The sequence below is a fragment of the Phocoena phocoena genome, chromosome 3 (genome assembly GCF_963924675.1).
Source record: "Phocoena phocoena chromosome 3, mPhoPho1.1, whole genome shotgun sequence".
NCBI classification, from domain to species: domain Eukaryota; kingdom Metazoa; phylum Chordata; class Mammalia; order Artiodactyla; family Phocoenidae; genus Phocoena; species Phocoena phocoena.
The window spans coordinates 145,206,473-145,226,135 of record NC_089221.1 but is presented as its reverse complement, the minus strand read 5'-3'; the positions used below and the strand labels follow the sequence as shown (position 1 = coordinate 145,226,135).

General features: G+C 42.9%; 1 protein-coding gene across 1 annotated transcript in view; it reads right to left on the bottom strand.

The window, feature by feature from the left end:
- Positions 1-16,559: 16,559 nt before the first annotated feature.
- WWC1 (WW and C2 domain containing 1) overlaps positions 16,560-19,663 on the bottom strand; it is a 152,667-nt gene continuing 149,563 nt past the window's right edge. The window contains exons 22-23 of the mRNA XM_065873535.1: positions 17,924-18,045; positions 16,560-16,626 (exon numbers count right to left, since the gene is read on the bottom strand). Coding sequence (XP_065729607.1) covers positions 16,560-16,626; positions 17,924-18,045 — 189 coding nt within the window. The remainder of the gene's footprint in view (positions 16,627-17,923; positions 18,046-19,663) is intronic.

Below are 19,663 nucleotides of genomic sequence, written 5' to 3'. Positions count from 1 at the left end.
GTGTCCTCTGCATTGGCAGGTGGATTCTTAACCACTGCGCCACCAGGGAAACCCCTCAATGAGTTTTAATTGCCAGGAAGGTAATGTGGTAGAGTCACTTGGGTCAGGGAAGGTCTCTCTGAGCAGGTAACATTTGAACTAAAATTTTAAACAGCTAATCTGGGATGTAAGTTCTGAGAAGACAGGGATGTCAACTGTCTTGTTCACTCTTCCCTGGATCCCCAGTGCTTCAAACAGTGGTCTCTAAATTTTTTTGCTCTGTGGCCCATGAATGAATTTTTTAAATTCTTACCATAGTCTACAGGCTTTTTAAAGTTGACATCTGAAAGCTCTTGCAACAAATTGAAATAGTCGTAATGAACTATTTTCTGGCATCTTGTTTCTTTTGTAAGTGCTGTTAATGTATTTTCATCAAAACCATGGAGCGGCGAATTTAGCTCATCCAATTTATGGAAAATGTTTACCATATTTATTAATTGGCTAAGCCAGTTCTCTTTGTCAAGTCAAATACTTCATATCATTTTTACCTATTTTTTTATTTTTGAAGTTTGCTTTTATTTTTAAGCCAAACACAAGTGTTAATATATGTCCCTGTGACACGTTTTTACTTTTCTAAGAGAGAAAGATGGATGGAGGGAAGGATGAGTTGGTGAATGGACAAATCAATGGACAGATAGATGTCCACCTTTGGGCCTTTGAAACAAAGCAGGATAAAGGGTCATCTTTTTAGTAAGTTTCCTTTGCTTGGTGCTTAAGGGGTTACCCTCAGGGGAAATTCTTGAAGTTGCAGAGAAGCAAAATCTGCCACCTCAAAATGTGTCTCTTTGGTGTGAGGATTATTTTAGGCTGATTATTTTTATGAAACAGAAGACTCAGGAAGTCTTTCTTTTTACCTTGCCCTTAGTGACCTAAAGAATTTAGATAAAGGGCCTGTTCCTGGAATAGAGCTATCACCAGCGATATCTGCAAAGAATGTGGGCTAGGTGTACTGGGGGAAACTTGGCAGGGCCTAGAGATCAGAGTCTTCTCCGTTTATTTACCCAACACTCGCTTTTCCATCTCTAAGTGAACTGCCTTCCTCCCCTTGGAAGTCCCAAACCCCTACCCCCAATGCCCTCTTTTGTCTTTAGATGAAGATGGTATTTAAGGTGGCGGCTTGGGCCATTTTGGGAGTTCCTCATTTCTCCTGAGTTTTTCCCATGTATACATATGACTAAAAGTTCCTGTGATTTCTCATGCTAACCTGTCTCATGTCAATTTAATTCTTAGACCAGGCAGCCTGAAAAACCTAGAGGGTAGGGGAAAATCTCTTCCTCCCTGAAAGTATGCCTTGTTCAGTTTCTGTTAGTTTACACCCAGGGCAGTGGGAGGGGTGTTATGCCTTTCTTTGTGGAAAGCGAGATATAAAAAAGAGAACTGGATAACTGAATTTGTGGGTAAAGAAATTTTAGGAAAGAGTATACAAAAATTCACAATCTGTAAATGGATTCTTCTCATGTATCCAGGCCCTAAGCCCCCTTAGAATGTCTTCCTACACCCTGAGGTGCATATCACCCAGTTTGTTACAGGACATTGGTAAATAGCTGTTTCTTAATGTAACGAATAGGAGGGTTGTGAGTGAAAAATGTTGCCTGCTGTATCAGCAAACAAAGGATGTTGCAGCCATCAAGCCATCACATTACAGCCCCCCAGCCGGTGAACCCCAGTATAACTTAGGATGGAGACAAACGGGCTGCCCACTGCCAAGCCCTAAGCCACTGCAGCAACCCCCAGCTGTGCACCCTGAGGGGATTCAGGATGGAAAAAAAGCAGGATACTTGTCCTAGATAGTTAAGGTGCATATCAAAGGAATGATTTCAATGAGCCCAGACTCTTGCATCTTCCCATATATAGAAAAGTACTAACTTCATTAACTTGAGATATCTAGTTTTCTGTAACAGTGATCTTTCGATGCTCTGACTACCTGGTCTTTGTTACAAAAACTCCTATATACCCTGGCTCACCCCTTACCTCTTGGGAGCAGTCCCTCAGATCTAACTGAGAGGCTGTATCCCAGGTTTAAGTCCTCAGGGGTTTTTTTTGTTTTCCTTTTTAATTTTTTCCTCCTGTTTCAGTTTCAAAGAATTATAGGACTAGAGGCTTTAAATAAGCTACAATTAGCACCGCATTTAAATTTTTTATTAAATTTTTTATAAGCAGGTTCTTATTAGTTGTATCTATTTTATACATATTAGTGTATACATGTCAATCCCAATCTCCCAATTCATCACCCCGCCCCACCCCCGCTTTCCCCCCTTGGTGTCCATACGTTTGTTCTCTACGTCTGTGTCTCTATTTCTGCCTTGCAAACCAGTTAATCTGTACCATTTTTCTAGATTCCACATATATGCGTTAATGTACAAAATGTGTTCTTCTCCTTCTGAAAGTCCTCAGTTTTGTCTGCCAAAACCCCCCATAATTCTCAGTTTTTAGTTTTAGGTTGTGCTTTTTTTTTTTCTTCAGTCAACAGGGTTCTAGGCAGAGAGCATAGCAAATGCAAGTGGTCTGAGCCAGGAGCTAAGTTTACTTGAAAGCAGAAAGGAGGGGAATTGGGTGTGAGCTGAGATGGCAAGATTGGGAAAAGCAAAGCATATAAGAATTTGTAAGTGAAGGCAGGGGGGTTTAATTTTATTCTAAGCACAATATGAACCATTGGATGGTGTAGCAGAGAAGTCTAATTTTTGTTTTTCAAAAGGAAGGTGTTACGGGCCAAATTGTATTCTCCCTCAATTCATATGTCAAAGTTCTAACCCCTAGTACCTCAGAATGTGGCTGTATTTGGTGGTAGGGTCTTTAAAGATGGAATTAATTTAAAATGATGTCATGAGAGTGAGGCCTAATCCAATATGTTTGGTGTCCTTAAGAGATAGGACACACACACACACACACACACACGTAAGACCATGTGAAGACATAGTGAGAAAACTGCCGTCTACAAACCAAGGTGAAAGGCCGCAGTAATAACCAACGTTGCCCGCCAACACTTTGATTTCAGATCAGACTTCTAGCCTCTAGGACTCTGAGAAAATAAATTTCTGTTGGCTAAGCCTCACCCACAACCCGGCCCCAGTTTGGCAGATTGTTACAGCATCACTAGCAAACTAATACGGGAGGCTTTGGAAGTGGTCCAGGTGAGGGATAATGAACCAAAGTGGTAACAGGAAAAAAAAAAATGGACAGATTCATGATGTATTTTGGAGGTAGAACTGACAGAACTTGCTCTTGGACTAGGAACCCAAAAATGAAGATACAGGGTATGAGAAATAATGAGCTAAGTCTGGCCCGAAAGAAATGAAGAAGGTTATGGGGAAGGAAAAGATGATTGGATCTTTGAATTTTGCTTCCAGTAACAAAAGTTTAATGACCCAGGACCAAACATGCTTCCTATTTCCATAGGGAATAATGTTTACTTCAACCATCCTATTGTAAATGCTGTTAATAGTTCTTAATTTTTCAAATCAACTCATAACAGGAAGCTTGATGATCATTACAGAGGAGAATGTAAATGTGATACTCTGTTTCAAACTACATAAAAAAATAATGATGTAACTAACAAAAATTAGGAGGTGTTGCTGAGGAGAAAGGGAAAGTATGTGGCACAATCTCCTCATCTTTATGGCAGGGAGGGGACAGATTTTGCCTGCAGACAATGAACAAGGAATAAAGGTCAATTATTTAACTGAAAACCACCAGATTAACAATTATTAACTGTAGATTCCAGAGCATGGGGGTGTCTTATTTTATATCTTAGGTCTTTCTGTAGCATTTGAGGTGTTTTTTTTAACCACGTGTATTAATTACATAGTAACTGAAAACAAATTCTAGAGTGAAAAAAATTGCGCACCAAGCTCCCATACTGAGGCTCTAGGTGAGGGCAGGCCCCCTTTCTTTTGCGCAGGCTCAGCGGCCATGGCTCACAGGCGCAGCCACTCCGCGGCATGTGGGATCTTCCTGGACCAGGGCACGAACCCGCGTCCCCCACATCGGCAGGCGGACTCTCAACCACTGCACCACCAGGGAAGCCCAGGCCCCCTTTCTTATCCTCCTGCTCACAATGAGAACTGCCTCAAGCACAGAGTGACTTCTGGGCAGAGGGGGATGGGACCAAGACAAAGTCCTGACCTAATAGGAGACCTCCCCATGCTGAAAACCTCTCCTTGTCCCCTCCCTGCTGTCAGAGAGATGGTGGGGAGGCCACCCAGGGTCCTAGGGTCCCTGGCCCTCATCATTGCCACTTGCCCAGCACCTGGTTTCCAGTGTCACACCAGCCTTAGTCTTTATATGAAGGCATTTTACTGTTTGTAAACGCAAGAGATTGGTAACAACATAAATATCCATCAATTAATTCATGGTACCTTCATTTAGTGGAATCTATATGGTTATTAAAAAGAATGAAATAGAAGAGCTCAAGATGGTGCAGTAGGAAGACGTGTGCTCAGCCCTTCTTACGAGAACACTGGGATCACAACTAACTGCTGAACAACCATTGACAGAAAAACGCTGGAACCTACCAAAAAAGATACCCTACATCCAAAGACAAAGGAGAAGCCACAACAAGATGGTAGGAGGGGCACAACTGCAATAAAATCAAATCCCATACCCGCCCCCCAAACTGGAAAACAATTATACCACAGAAATTCTCCCACGGGAGAAAAAGTTCTGAGCCCCATGTCAGGCTTCCCAGCCTGGGGGTCTGGCAATGGCAGGAGGAGTCCTCAGAGAAGCTGGCTTTGAAAAGCAGTGGGATTTGATTGCAGGAATTCCACAGGACCTGGGGAAATAGAAACTCCACTCTTGGAGGGCACACACAAAGTCTTGTGTCCACCAGGACCCAGGGGAAAAAAGCAGTGACCCCATAAGAGACTGGGCCAGACATACTTGCTAGTATTGGAGGGTCTCCTGCAGAGGCAGGGGGTGGCTGTGGCTCACTGTGGGGACAAAGACACTGGCAGCAGCAGCAGTTCTTGGAAGTACTTATTGGCCTGAGCCCTCCCAGAGGCTATCAGCCCCACCAAACAACCTCTAGGCTCCAGTGCTGGGTTGCCTCAGACCAAACAACCAAGAGTGAAGGAACACAGCCCCACCCATCAGTAGACAAGTGGATTAAAGTTTTACTGAGCACAGCCCTGCCCATCAGAGGGAAAAGACTACCCACCACCAATCCCCCCCATCAGGAAGCTTGCAAAGTCTCTTAGATAGCCTCATCCACTAGAGGGCAGACAGCAGAAGCAAGAAGAACTACAGTCCTACAGCCTGCGGATCGAAAACCACAATCACAGAAAGTTCGATGAAATTAAAGAGTAGAGGATTATGTTGCATCCTCCAGATGAAGGAACAGGATAAAATCCCAGAAAAACAACTAAGTGAAGTGGAACTAGGCAATCTTTCAGAAAAAGAATTCAGAATCATGATAGTAAAGATGATCCAGGATTTCAGAAAAAGAATGGAGGCAAGGATCTAGAAGATGCAAGAAATATTTAACCAAGACCTAGAAGAACTAAAGAACAAATAAACAGAGATGAACAATACAATAACTGAAATGAAAAATGTACTAGAAGGAATCAGTATCAGAATAAATGAGGCAGAAGAATGGATAAGTGAGCTAGAAGATGAAATGGTGCAAATCACTTCTGTAGAACAGAATAAAGAAAAAAGAATGAAAAGAAATGAAGACAGTCTAAGACACCTCTGGGACAGCATTAAATGCACCAACGTTCACATTATAGGGATCCCAAAAGGAGAAGAGAGAGCGAAAAGCTGAAAAGGTCCCTAACATGGGAAAGGAAACAGTCATCACAAGTCCAGGAAATGTAGAGAGTCCCAGGCAGGATAAACCCAAGGAGGAACATGCCGAGATACATAGTAATCAAATTGACAAAAATGAAAGACAAAGAAAAAATATTAAAAGCAACATGGGAAAAATGACAAATAACATACAAGGGAACTCCCATAAGGTTATCAGCTGATTTCTCAGCAGAAACTCTGCAGACCAGAAGGGAGTGGTATGATACACTTAAAGTGATGAAAGGGAAGAGCATAACCAAGAATCTCTACCCAGCAAGGCTCTCATTCAGATTTGATGAAGAAATCAAAAGCTTTACAGATAAGCAAAAGCTAAGAGAATTCTGCACCACCAGACCAGCTTTGCAACAAATGCTAAAGGAACTCCTCTAGGCAGGAAAGAGACCAGCAACTTAAAATGACCTGGTACATATATAGTCTGCTATATCAAGGCCTCACGGGAACAGCAAACACAAAAACTACAATAGATACACAAACAAAAAAGAAAAAGTAACCCAAACACAGTACTAGAGTGATCAAAAAACAAAAGAAGAGAACAAAAGAGGAAGGGAAGAAAGAAGACTTACAAAGTCAACCCAAAACAATTAAGAAAATGGCAATAGGAACATACTTATCAATAATTACCTTAAATGTAAATGGATTAAATGCTCCAACCAAAAGACTAGACTGGCTGAATGGATACAAAAACAAGACCCATATATATGCTGTCTACAAGAGACCCCCTTAGGATCTAGGGACACATACAGACTGAAATTGAGGGGATGGAAGAAGGTATTCCATGCAAATGGAAATCAAAAGAAAGCTGGAGTAGCAATACTCATATCAGACAAAACAGACTTTAAAATAAAGACTGTTATAAGAGACAAAGAAGGACACTACATAATGATCAAGATATAACAATTGCAAATATATATCTACCCAACAGAGGAGCATCTCAATATATAAGGCAAATACTAACAGCCATAAAGGGAGAAATTGACAGTAACACAATAATAGTGGGGGATTTTAACACCCCACTTTCATCAATGGACGGATCATCCAGACAGAAAATCAATAAGGAAACACAGGTCTTAGATGACATATTAGACCAGATGGACTTAATTGATATTTATAAAGCATTCCATCCAAAAGCAGCAGAATACACATTCTTCTCAAGTGCACATGGAATATTCTCCAGGACTGACCACATGCTGGGCCACAAAGCAAGCCTTGATAAATTTAAGAAAACTGAAATCATGTCAAGCATCTTTTCCAACCACAACACTATGAGATTAGAAATCAACTACAAGAAAAAAACTGCAAAAAACACAAACACGTGGAGACTAAACACTACGCTACTAAACAACCAATGGATCACTGAAGAAATCAAAGAGGAAATTAAGAAATACCAAGGGACAAATGAAAATGAAAGCACAATTATCCAAAACCTATGGGATGCAGCAAAAGCAGTTCTAAGAGGGAAGTTTATAGCAATTCAAGCTTACCTCAGGAAATACGAAAAATCTCAAACAACCTAACCTTACACCTAAGGCAACTAGAGAAAGAAGAACAAACATAACCTGAAGTTAGTAGAAGGAAAGAAATCATAAAGATCAGAGCAGAAATAAATGAAATAGAGACTAAGAAAATGATAGCAAAGATCAATGAAAATAAAACTGGTGCTTTGAAAAGACAAATGAAATTGATAAACCTTTAGCCAGACTCATCAAGAAAAAAAGGGAGAGCACTCAAATCGATAAAATTAGAAATGAAAAAGAAGAGGTTACAACTGATACCACAGAAATACAAAGACATATACAAATACAAATCATAAGACACTACTACAAGCGACTGTATGCCAGTAAAATGGACAACTTGGAAGAAATGGACAAATTCTTAGAAAGGTACAATCTCCCAAGACTGAACCAGGAAGAAATAGAAAACATGAACAGACCAGTCACAAGCACTGAAACTGAAACTGTGATTTAAAAACTCCCAACAAACGGAAATCTAAAACCAGATGGCTTCACAGGCGAATTCTATCAAACATTTAGAGAGGAGCTAACACCTATACTTCTGAAACTGTTCCAAAAAATTGCAGAGGAAGGAAAGCTCCCAAACTCATCCCGTGAGGCCACTATCACTCTGGCACCAAAATCAGACAAAGATGCCACAAAAAAAGAAAATTACAGGCCAAGATCACTGATGAACACAGACGCAAAAACCCTCAGCAAAATGCGAGCTATCTGAATCCAACAATACATTAAAAGGATCATACACCATGATCAAGTGGGATTTATCCCAGGGATGCAAGGATTTTTCAATATCCGCAAATCAATCAGTGTGATACACCACATCAACAAATTGAAGACTAAAAATCATATTATCATCTCAATAGATGCAGAAAAAGCCTTTGACAAAATTCAGCACCCATTTATGTTAAAAACTCTCCAGAAAGAGGGAATAGAGGGAACATACCTCAACATAATAAAGGCCATATACAACAAACCTACAGCTAACATCATACTCAATGGTGAAAAGCTGAAAGCATTTCTTCTAAGATCAGGAATAAGACAGGGATGTCCACCCTTGCCACTTTCATTCAACATAGTTTTGGAAGTCCTAGCTATGGCAATCAGAGAAGAAAAAGAAATAAAAGGAACCCAGGGCTTCCCTGGTGGCACAGTGGTTAAGAGTCTGCCTGCCGATGCAGGGGACATGGGTTTGTGTCCCGGTCTGGGAGGATCCCACATGCCGTGGAGTGGCTAGGCCTGTGAGCCATGGCTGCTGAGCCTGCGCGTCCAGAGCCTATGCTCCGCAACGGGAGAGGCCACAACAGTGAGAGGCCCACGTACCGCAAAAAAAAAAAAAGGAACCCAAAATGGAAAAGAAGAAGTTAAATTGTCACTGTTTGCAGATGACATGATACTACATATAGAAAATCCTAAAGATGCTACCAGAAAACTACTAGAGCTCATCAATGAATTCGGTAAAGTTGCAGGTTACAAAATTAATACACAGAAATCTGTTGCATTTCTATACACTAACAATGAAAGATCAGAAAGAGAAATTCAAGAAACAATCCCATTTACCACTGCATCCAAAAGAATAAAATACCTAGGAATAAACCTACATAAGGAGACAAAAGACCTGTACTCTGAAAACTATAAGACGCTGATGAAAGAAATCTAAGACAACAAAACAGATGGAAAGACATACCATGTCCTTGGATTAGAAGAATTAATATTGTCAAAATGACTATACTACCCAAGGCAATCTACAGATTCAATGCAGTCCCTATCAAATTACCAATGGCATTTTTCACAGAACTGGAACAAAAAAATCTTAGACTTTGTATGGAGACATGAAAGACCCCAAAGAGCCAAAGCAATCTTGAGAAAGAAAAACAGAGCTGGAGGAATCAGGCTCCCTGACTTTAGAATATACTACAAAGCTATAGTCATCAGAACAGTATGGTACTGGTCAAAAATAGAAATGTACATCAACGGAACAGGATAGAAAGCCCAGAAGTAAACCCATGCACCCATGGTCAATTAATCTACAACAGGGACTTCCCTGGTGGTGCAGTCATTAAGAATCCGCCTGCCAATGCAGGGGACACGGGTTCAAGCCCTGGTACAGGAGGATCCCACATGCTGCAGAGAAACTAAGCCTGTGTGCCACAACTACTGAGCCTGCACTCTAGAGTCTGCAAGCCACAGCTACGGAGCCCGAGTGCCACAAGTACTGAAGCCTGCGTGACTAAAGCCTGTGCGCCACAATAAAGAGAAGCCACCACAGTGAGAAGCCTGTGCACTGCAACAAAGAGTGGTTCCTGCTCGCCACAACTAGAGAAAGCCTGCCCGCAGCAACAAAGACCCAATGCAGCCAAAAAATAAAAATAAATAAAATAAAATTGAAATTAAAAAAAAATTAATTTACAACAAAGGAGGCAAGACTATACAATGGGGGAAAGACAGTCCCTTCAATAAATGGTGCTGGGAAAACTGGATGGCTACATGTAAAAAAATGAAATTAGCACATTCTTTAACACCATACACAAAAATAAGCTTAAAATGGATTAAAGACCTAAATCTGAGACTGGACACTGTAAAACTCTTAGAGGAAAACATAAGCAAAATACTCTCTGACATATATCACAGCAATATCTTTTTCAATCCATCTCCCAGAGTAATGGAAATAAAAACAAAAATAAACAAATGGGACCTAATTAAACTCAAAAGCTTTTGCACAGCAAAGGAAACCATAAGCAAAATGAAAGACAACCCACAGACTGGGAGAAAATATTTGCAAATGATGTAACTTACAAGGGATTAGTCTCCAAAATTTACAAACAACACATGTGGCTTAATATCATGAAAACAAACAACCCAATGAAAAAATGGGTAGAAGACCTAAATAGACATTTCTCTAAAGAAGACATACAAATGGCCAAGAGCATATGAAAAGATGTTAAACATCGCTAAATATTAGAGAAACGCAAATCAAAACTACAATGAGATATCACCTCACACCAATCAAAATGGCTATCATCAAAAAAATCCACAAACAATAAATGCTGGAGAGGCTGTGGAGAGAAGGGAACCCTCCTACACTTTTGGTGGTAATGTAAATTGGTATACCACTATGGAGAGCAGTATGGAGGTTCCTTTAAAAACTAAAAATAGAACTACTATATGACTCAGCAATCCCACTACTGGGCATATACCCTGAGAAAACCATAATTCGAAAGGACACATGTACCCCAATGTTCACTGCAGCACTGTTTACAATAGCCAAGACATGGAAGCAACCTAAGTGTCCATCGACACAGGAATGGATAAAGAAGATGTAATACATATATATATATATATATAATGGAATATTACTCAGCCATTAAAAAGAATAAAATAATGCCATTTACAGAGACATGGATGGACCTAGAGATTGTCATACTGAGTGAAGTAAGTCAGACAGAGAAAGAGAAATATCGTATGATATCACTTATATGTGGAATCTAAAGAGAAATGATATGGGACTTCCCTGGTGGCACAGTGGTTAAGAATCCGCCTGTCATTGCAGGGGACACGGGTTCCAGCCCTGGCCTGGGAAGATCTCACATGCTGCGGAGCAACTAAGCCTGTGCACCACAACTACTTAACCTGCGTTCTAGAGCCCACGAGCCAAAACTACTGAGCCCACGTGCCACAACTGCTCAAGCCCGGGCGCCTAGAGCCCGTGCTCCACAGCAAGAGAAGCCACCGCAGTGAGAATCCCGTGCACCGCAACGAAGAGTAGCCCCCGCTTGCTCCAACTAGAGAAAAGCCCGCGCGCAGCAACGAAGACCCAACACAGCCAAAAAAAATAATAATAAATAAATTTCAAAAGAAATGATACAAATGAACTTATTTACAAAACAGAAACAGACTCACAGACTTAGAGAATGAAATTATGGTTACCGGGGGGACGTGTCAGGGGAAGGGATAGTTAGGGAGTTTGTGATTGACATGTACACACTGCTATATTTAAAATGGATAATTAACAAGGACCTACTGTATAGCACTATTATGTAACAACCTGAATGGGAAAAGAGTTTGAAAAAGAATAGATACATGTAAATGTATAATTGAATCAATTTGCTGTACACCTGAAACTATCACAACATTGTTAATCAACTATACTCCAGTATAAAATAAAGTTTAAAAAAAACTGAAAAAAAAGAATAAAATAGCTTACAGATACCTAGAACCATTCTAGATATATTAACTCAATCATTTCTAAATGTGCTTCTATCATCACTACTTTCGCCATTTCTTTGTGCCACTATGTTGATTATGTGATTATGTGATTTTTTTCCCCCCCACCCCACGGGGCTTGTAGGATCTTAGTTCCCCAACCAGGGATTGAACCCGGGCCCTCGGCAGTGAAAGCACAGAGTCCTAACCACTGGCCAGCCAGGGAATTCCCGATCTTTTTCTTTAAATCGATTCACTTTTTTAACTTAAGTATTTGCTAATCCTCACCCTAAGGAGTAGTAGCTGTGAATTCATGGGTTTAATGGCCAAGTTAAAATAAACATATGATTATAATTATACAAAGTTCACCTAGGTACCCTCTAGCATCTTCTCCTACACTTCACTCTGGGAAACACCGCATGAAATCATTGGTTATCACGACAGCCTGGCAAAAGGGTGGAAAACCACTGGAAACCACCCCCCCCAAAAAAAACCCCAAACAAAAAAGGAAAACCACTGGAAATTACCTGGGTTTGTGTTGTTACTTAGCAGGACTGGAATTAGAACTTTGGTCTTAGACTAATTCATTCACTGAACTACTGTTTGAGGGTCTGCTATCTCTCAGGGACTGCTTTGGCCCTGGGGCCAAAATGGTGCACAAGACATGCATGATACTGCTTCTATGTGTCCAATATCCTCATGATAGAGATCCAAAACCAAAATATCAAATACGTAAATGCAAGTGGTAAAACCTTCTACAAAATTAAGCTTAGGTCATTTTGTTACTTCTGATTAGCTTCATGTATATTTATGGTTGGCTGTAAATATATGACTTACCATGTTCTCCTAAATAAATGTACTCAGTCCCAAGTGCCCTGGGAGAAGCCTTATTAGTGGTGCAGGACAAACTTCTACGTTTAGTAATTCCCAGGAGCATCTAGAATATAACAAGAATATACTTTCTACTAGAATATAACAACTTCCTTACCTTTCATTAACAACTTAATTCTTTTCAGCGCCTGTAATGTATATCTCCCAGAGTCTTCACGCCACTTAAAGAAGCCAGCAAACATGCTGAGAAGAAATGACTGAGAGGCACTTTTACAGCTTCACGGGGAGCTTTGAAAATGCATTTTTTAAATGTAGGCAGTAATTTATCTACAGATACTCTCATATACATGTGAAAGGATGGATGGAAAAGAGAGCAATTAGACGCTGTAAAAGCAAGAAACTGGCAACAATACAAATGTCCCTCCATTAATTTGTGGTATATCCATGCAGTGGAATACTACACGGTTGTTAAAAATTTTGAGAATGAAATAGCTTATAGATATCTTATAAGTGAGAAAAGGGAAGGTGCAGGACAGTCTGTCTAGCATGCACGTTCAGGTGGGAAAAAAAAGGATACACATATAAGATTGTTTATGCATTGCCTATCTCTGGAAAGACATGGGAGAAACTGGTAATATAGGATGTCTTTAGCGAGGGAAGTAGCTGGTAGGGACAGAAGTGTGAAGAAGACTTGTCACTGTAGTGAGATGTCTTAAGAGCACACTCTGGGTTTAATCCCACTCTTCCCTGGGTCACTTTCCTCAACTGTAAAATAGGAATGATCATGATACTATCTACCTCATAGGGCTGTTGCGAGGATAAATGAGTTAACAATAAGTAAAGCTTTAGAACAGTGCCGAGGCCTATAGTAGTGGAAGGATTTGCTACCATGGCTCTTGAGTGCCCTTTGGACTTTGTGCAGTAGGTAAGTATTAGCCATTAAAATAATAAAACCAATTGCTAGAAGAGAGGACTGATTTCAGGGTAAAAAATCTAACTGTTCCTCCAAAGGACGTAAACACTGTGTGTGTGTTTATATATCTGTGTGCATGCACATACGCACTAGGAATTCCCATCACTTCTGCTTCTTTATGTTGTAGGGTGACGTGTGGGTGTGTTTGGGGGTGTGCGCTGAGCCTGACTGGAGAGACCCCTGCATCCTGACACCCCCCATAGCAGTCTTCAATACTCCTGTCCCACCCAGAACCTACCTTACTTCCTGATTTGGAATGACAAAGGAGACGAGATTAAACACACCTCTGGGGCAGACTTTTCATCTCATTCATTCATTCCGCAGGTATTTATTAAGGACCCACTCTGCATCAGATCCAACAGAAAGCAAGGCAAGCAAGGTCCCTGCTTTTAAGATCTTATGTCCTAGAGGGAAGAGACAGGCAGGGGGGATGTAACAAGATCAGTGCAGAGAGGAATAGTGCTCTGAAGCAAACAAAGCAGGTCACTGTGTCACAGAATGACGTGTGGGAGGGTAAGTGGATGGGGTGGTCCAGGGTCAGGGTGGAGAGGCTCTCCAAGGGGGTGAGGATTGAACTGAGATCTGAATAGGGATGAAGAGAGGGCCGTATAGTGGGGGGATGAAGACACGGTGGAAGAGTGTGCCAGGCAGAAGGAACCAGAGGTGCAAAGGCCCTGTGGTGGGGATGGAGAGAAGAAAGGTCAGCGTGGCTGGAATCTGATCAGCAGAGGGACAGTTCACTGGACGGATCTTGCTGGTTAGCTTTCTTGGGAGGCAGGAGGCACAAAGGCTGCCAGTGAGCATACTGCAAAATATTTATAGTCAAAAGGCCAACTACCGGCTTTATGAACAGGACAGTCAGACCCACTGAGGTTTACTGAGTGTCTTTTCCCAGACTAGTCCCCTAATCACCCCTCCGTTCTCCATACCCCCATACAGAGAAACCACAGGATTTCATGACTTCATTCTTCAAAACCAAACGTGCCAAGTCCCTTCAAGTAGGACCTCATGTGACGTGGTAACCCCAGGAAACAGAGAGTGGAGCTGAAAGACAATAGAAAATTTGAAGTCCAAAGATAGGTTCTGCATCCTAGCTCCGGCCATTTATTATCCGAGTGATGTTGAGCGAGTCATCTCACATTTCTGAGCTTTTGTTTCCTGAAGATTCTGGAGAAGACACAAGCACAGTTACAAATGGAAGATCCCTTACGTATTCCTCGATTTCTTGCCAGGCAAAAGCAACAGGATGTATTGGTGTTTGGCCAGTGAACTGCTTTTATAGAGAATTCAATGCCACGGCTGACAGAGGGCCTTCTGCCTTCCCCAGAGGTGGTCTGCTTCTTCTCCCAAATGCTCCATCGGCTGAAGCAACACCGGGACACACTTCTCCGGCTGCAGCCTTTCCCACACTCAAGGAGGGCGTTTAGAGCCCTGCTTCTTAGCACTTGCTGCTCTGGGGGTGGGAGGGGCTGACCCTTGTCGGGAAAGCTGAACACGGATGAAGGTGTGGCTGAGTGAAAAAAGTCCCATTGCAGGACCTTCAAGTTTTTACTGAGTACTCTTCACTTGGTTCACCAACAGACTACGAATAGAGCGAGGATGCAGCTGACCTCTGGTCCTGGTGGATTCACACCCCAAAACACACCTTCTTTCTCCACTTCTTTTATCTGCTCTTCTCCTTAGGGTTGGGTCCCAGAAGCCGAAACCACGGTCACGATAGCTTTGGGAAGAGAAAATCTAGTCTCCAACCTTCAGGTGGAAAATGCAGGGGAAAAGTTCTGATTGGCCCAGCTGGGGCCCCAGGCCTAGCCTTAGTCTAATCGTGGTGGCCAGTGGGATAGGTCATCTGCCCCATTGCTGCGGCCAGAGCCCTGAACTGAAGGGCAGGGTCAGCAGCTGTCTCAATGCTCTAAGCTGTGCAGGCATTAAGGGCCACAGGAACAGCACGAGACGCAACCCTTGTGCTCTTGGCCCCATTACAATTGAGTCAGGGACAATGTTGATACTCATTTAAAGGAACGTCCAAGCCAACCCTCAGCACGTGCGATGGATTTCCACAGAAGGTGAGAGAGTGCATCCGACACTCGTGTGTTCAGAGAGGTGAAGCCCCAACAAATTATAGACGGTTGGCCCAAAAGTTTGTTCAGGTTTTTCTGTAACATCTTACGGAGAAACCCGAACGAACTTTTGGGCCAACCCAACACTCGGAGGACAACTGCACGGGCTAACTTCAGAGGAAGGAAGAAGGAAGAGAATCTGCTACTTGTTTGTTAACGGCTGACTTCGGATGTCTGCAACAGCCCCAGCTGAGCAGTGATTTTCACTTCATGAGCAAATGAGCAGAGGAAAGAAAAAAATCATCCCCTGCGCTGGGGATGGGTAGGGAGGGAACGACCGGGAAGCAGAGAGTCAAAATCAGGGAAACACAGATGAAGTGAGGGGGTGGAGGAGAAAAAGAGAGCGAGGACGTTCGTTCAGAAAGGCCACTTTATTGATGGAGATAAAACTGAAAGGAGTTCTCCACAGCCCTCCCTCACTCGTTTCAGTGGCTTCACTGGGCATCTGAGGCCAGCGTGGGCAGGCCTGTCACTGGCACAGGATGGGCAGCTCAGCTGGCCCCACGCTGCCTGCTCCACGTCAGGCGGCCACATAAAAACACATCACAGCTCGTGAAGATTCGTGGGTGCACCTCAGAATCCCCCAAACAGTTCCCGTGCACTTTTTTTTTTTTTTTTACTATTGTACAAAATATGTTAAGTAGGAAAGGTCAGCTGTGCTGTGACATCTGCAGGACGTCCTTTGAGGATTACCGTCCCCCAAACATTACTTCTTATTGCAGTGAAACCTCTAGAAGGTAGAGCTGTACAAAAAGAAAAAAAAAAACTAAACAATTTTATTTTAAGAAGAGCAGCAACTTAATACTGCTTTAGTTCATTTAAATTTTCTTTCTCAAAAATACATTCCTAAATATACAAACTATACAATCTTGTCATTGTAATGCTGGTTTTTTTGTGGTTTTTTTTGTTTTTGTTTTTTTTAATAATAGAACCCAAACTAAAAAAATCTGTTTGTCTTCAAACCGACAAGAGTGCTAGAGGACTCGTGACTCAGTACCTTCATATAACACCACATAAATAAATTTAGCCACAGTCTAGGTTCACAGCCTGGTCAGTGGAACAAAGGAAATACTTTTCTGGCGATTAGACGTCGTCCGCAGAGAGGGTCGGGATATTCAACCGAGGCCGGGTGAAAAATGCCATCTTCTCCCTGTAAAAGAGGCCATCCCTTTAAAGCAGGGTTTTTCAACCTCACTTTATAGGTATAATGGGCAGAATAATTTTTTTGTGGTGAGGCTGTCCTGTGCATGTAAGATGTTTAGCAGCATCCCTGGCCTCCACCCACTAGATGCCAGCTGCAAGCTCTCCCACCCCTCCCTCCAGTTCTGACAATCAAAAATGTCCCTAGGGACTTCCCTGGTGGCGCAGTGGTTAAGAATCTGCCTGCCAATGCAGGGGATATTGGTTCGATCCCTGGTCCGGGAAGATCCCACATGCCGCGGAGCAACTAAGCCCGTGTGCCACAACTACTGAGCTCACATGCCACAACTACTGAAGCCTGCACGCTCTAGGGCCCGTGCTCCAAGAGAAGCCACCGCAATGAGAAGCCCACACACCGCAACCAAGAGCAGCCCCCGCTCGCCACAACTAGAGAAAAGCCTGCGCACAGCAACAAACACCCAACACAGCCAAAAAAAAAAAAAAGTCTCTAGACACTGCCAAACGTCCCTCAGGGGCCCAAATCATCCCTGATTGAGGACCACTGCTATAGGGGACATTAGCAGGCCCAGCCACCTTCAGTTCCAATCAGAGGCCTCCAGAGTCTAAAAGGGCCCTCGGGCCACTTCCACTGTTGGTTTGTTTTAGATTTCCAATTGGTTAGAAATTAAGGGATGTCCAAATGTGGTTAGACAAATGACAGTATATTTTACATGTTTATGTTCCACAAAGGAATGTGTTTTAGCACATACACAAACATGGGTATCTTTTCTGAGAGGACAACACGAGTCTAAATGCAAAGCCCTCTGTGAATGGGAGGCCCAGGCCGAATGGTGGGTGGTGCTCTCCCGTGACACGCCTGGGTCCAGGGCGGCAAGAAGGCATCTCCTCGGGGATCCCGGCAGGCAGCAGGCATAGCTAGGGAGGCCTGGCAAGCATCCATCACTCCCAGGCTTATTTATCATTCAGCCAATCCTCTGCAATTACTGGGGATGGAAACGCTAAGAGGAAAGGGTGGAGCAGGTGGCTCATTCATTAAACAAGAGGATCTAACACATTAGCTTGAGTTGTGTGGGGACTGATCAAGACAGCTGAGGGAAAGCACCGCAGGGCTCACTGACTGCCGGGGACAGCTCGGCAGAGGGTGAACATCTGCTACAGAGAGAGCTGGGGCTCCGCTCTGGAAGGGAGCGTGGGATGGGGAGCAGCGAGGCAGAGCAAAGAAGACCGAGGCTGGGCGGGCAGGGTGGGAAAGGGAAAGGCGGCTGGCCGGGCGCCCACTTGCTGACCTGAAAGACTGCACTTCTGGGGGCTCCTTACAGCTCTGGCCTCGAAGCCTGTGCACGTCCTTGGCGGCCGACCTCATCATCTTGTCTGTCTGAAGCTCGCCCTTGTGCTCTGCTCGGTCCATCTGGAGGGCAAAGTGAGGTAGTAGAGAGTCCTTAGGGTCTCTAGAAATGGGTCAGCCACGGGGAACTTTCTAGCACAAAGGAGTCTGCTGCAGTTAAAAGGTTTGAGGGTCACAGAATAGGCACCCTGACGCTTCCTGTTCCACCACAGGAACCTCTTTATCCCGAACAACGAGGGGAAGTGACCCCATCATCTGTCAGACAGGACAGGTTTTTGGGGCCAGGAACTGAATACCTGTGGGGACCTGTCAGAAGTAAGGAGACAGGGGCTACCAGGTAAAATGTGTGCTGCCTCTCTAATTCTCAGGGCCACCTAAGAAGGTAAATTTTTTAATTACCTCTGTATTACAGATGAGGAAACTAAGGCTCAGGCATGTGAAGAAATTTCTTTAACGTCAAGCCAGTGAGAAACGGTGGAAACCCAATTCCAAGTCATGCAGTTGTGCTCAAGGGCTTTAGGAACGTTACACTCTTCCCTCCTGATACAAACCTACGGAAGCACTTTTGAGAACAAACCAGAGAGCCCTAAAATATCTATGCTCCATATACTTGAAAACATTGCATAAAGACAGAATTTTGGTCAATGAAGCTACCATTTAAATGTTTTTTTAGTAGAAGCTCATCATCAGACAGTCACAGATGTACTTTTTTTTTTTTTTTTTTCTATTTAAAAGGTCAGGTTTTCTTAGTCGGTGCTTTCTTAAGGTACGGCACATATGCACTTGTTTTTTTACCTCTTTTTGCCTTGGCTACTAGGAAGCTCCAAGATAAATGTAATAGACAACTACCATTAGATTAGGGATATGTTTATTGCCTTCTCTTCCTTAAAACTTGCTCTAATTTTCTATTTTCTCTTAATGCTATTATTATAACTCTATTATAAGTACATTAGGGTGTAAGTAATAAATAAGAAAGTAATAAACATTTCTGGAACTTCTGAATTACCAGAGTCAATTTGAAGCTCCCACATTAGTCCAGACCTAAGAAGCCCAGTACCACCTTCCTGCTCTAAGTTATTGTCACCTGCATTGAGAGCTGGAATTTTAGCTAATGGCCCTCCCAACAATCCAGGCAGGCACCCTCTGTACGGTGCTCTTGCACTGCTTGGCTGTGTACAGAGAAAACTAGCAAAAGTCTATCATTTCTGCCATGGACCGCAATCCTGGCAGGTATTATAGAAATTGAGTCGAAGGTGGCCTCTGTGTGTTGGTCCTATGGTATTTATTTCTTCACCATAGTTCCAGGATCTCAAGAGCCCGCTGGTGCCAAAGTCAAATTTTTACCCATTCAACTGTTTAAAATGAAGCTCAAATAAGATTTTTTAGCTGTTTAGAACCTGCCTGTTTTGCATACCCCCTAAAGCTGTACCCAACATCTGCTAGTCATAGGTAAGATAAACCCCAGGGCTATAAGAGACCCCAAACTGCTGCTGCTTTGGTGTTCTCCAACCCAGAGACTCCTCATGGTGCTCTGAATGACATCATCTAGATGCCTAGGTCCCCTTTCCAACCCCCTTTCCCCTGCCCTCCTCCTCTCTAGGTAGTGGTCCCAGAACCACTTTGGAGGGGGTGGGGTGGGCACTGTCATGCAGTGAGGGACTTCCCCCAGATGCAAAGTTGT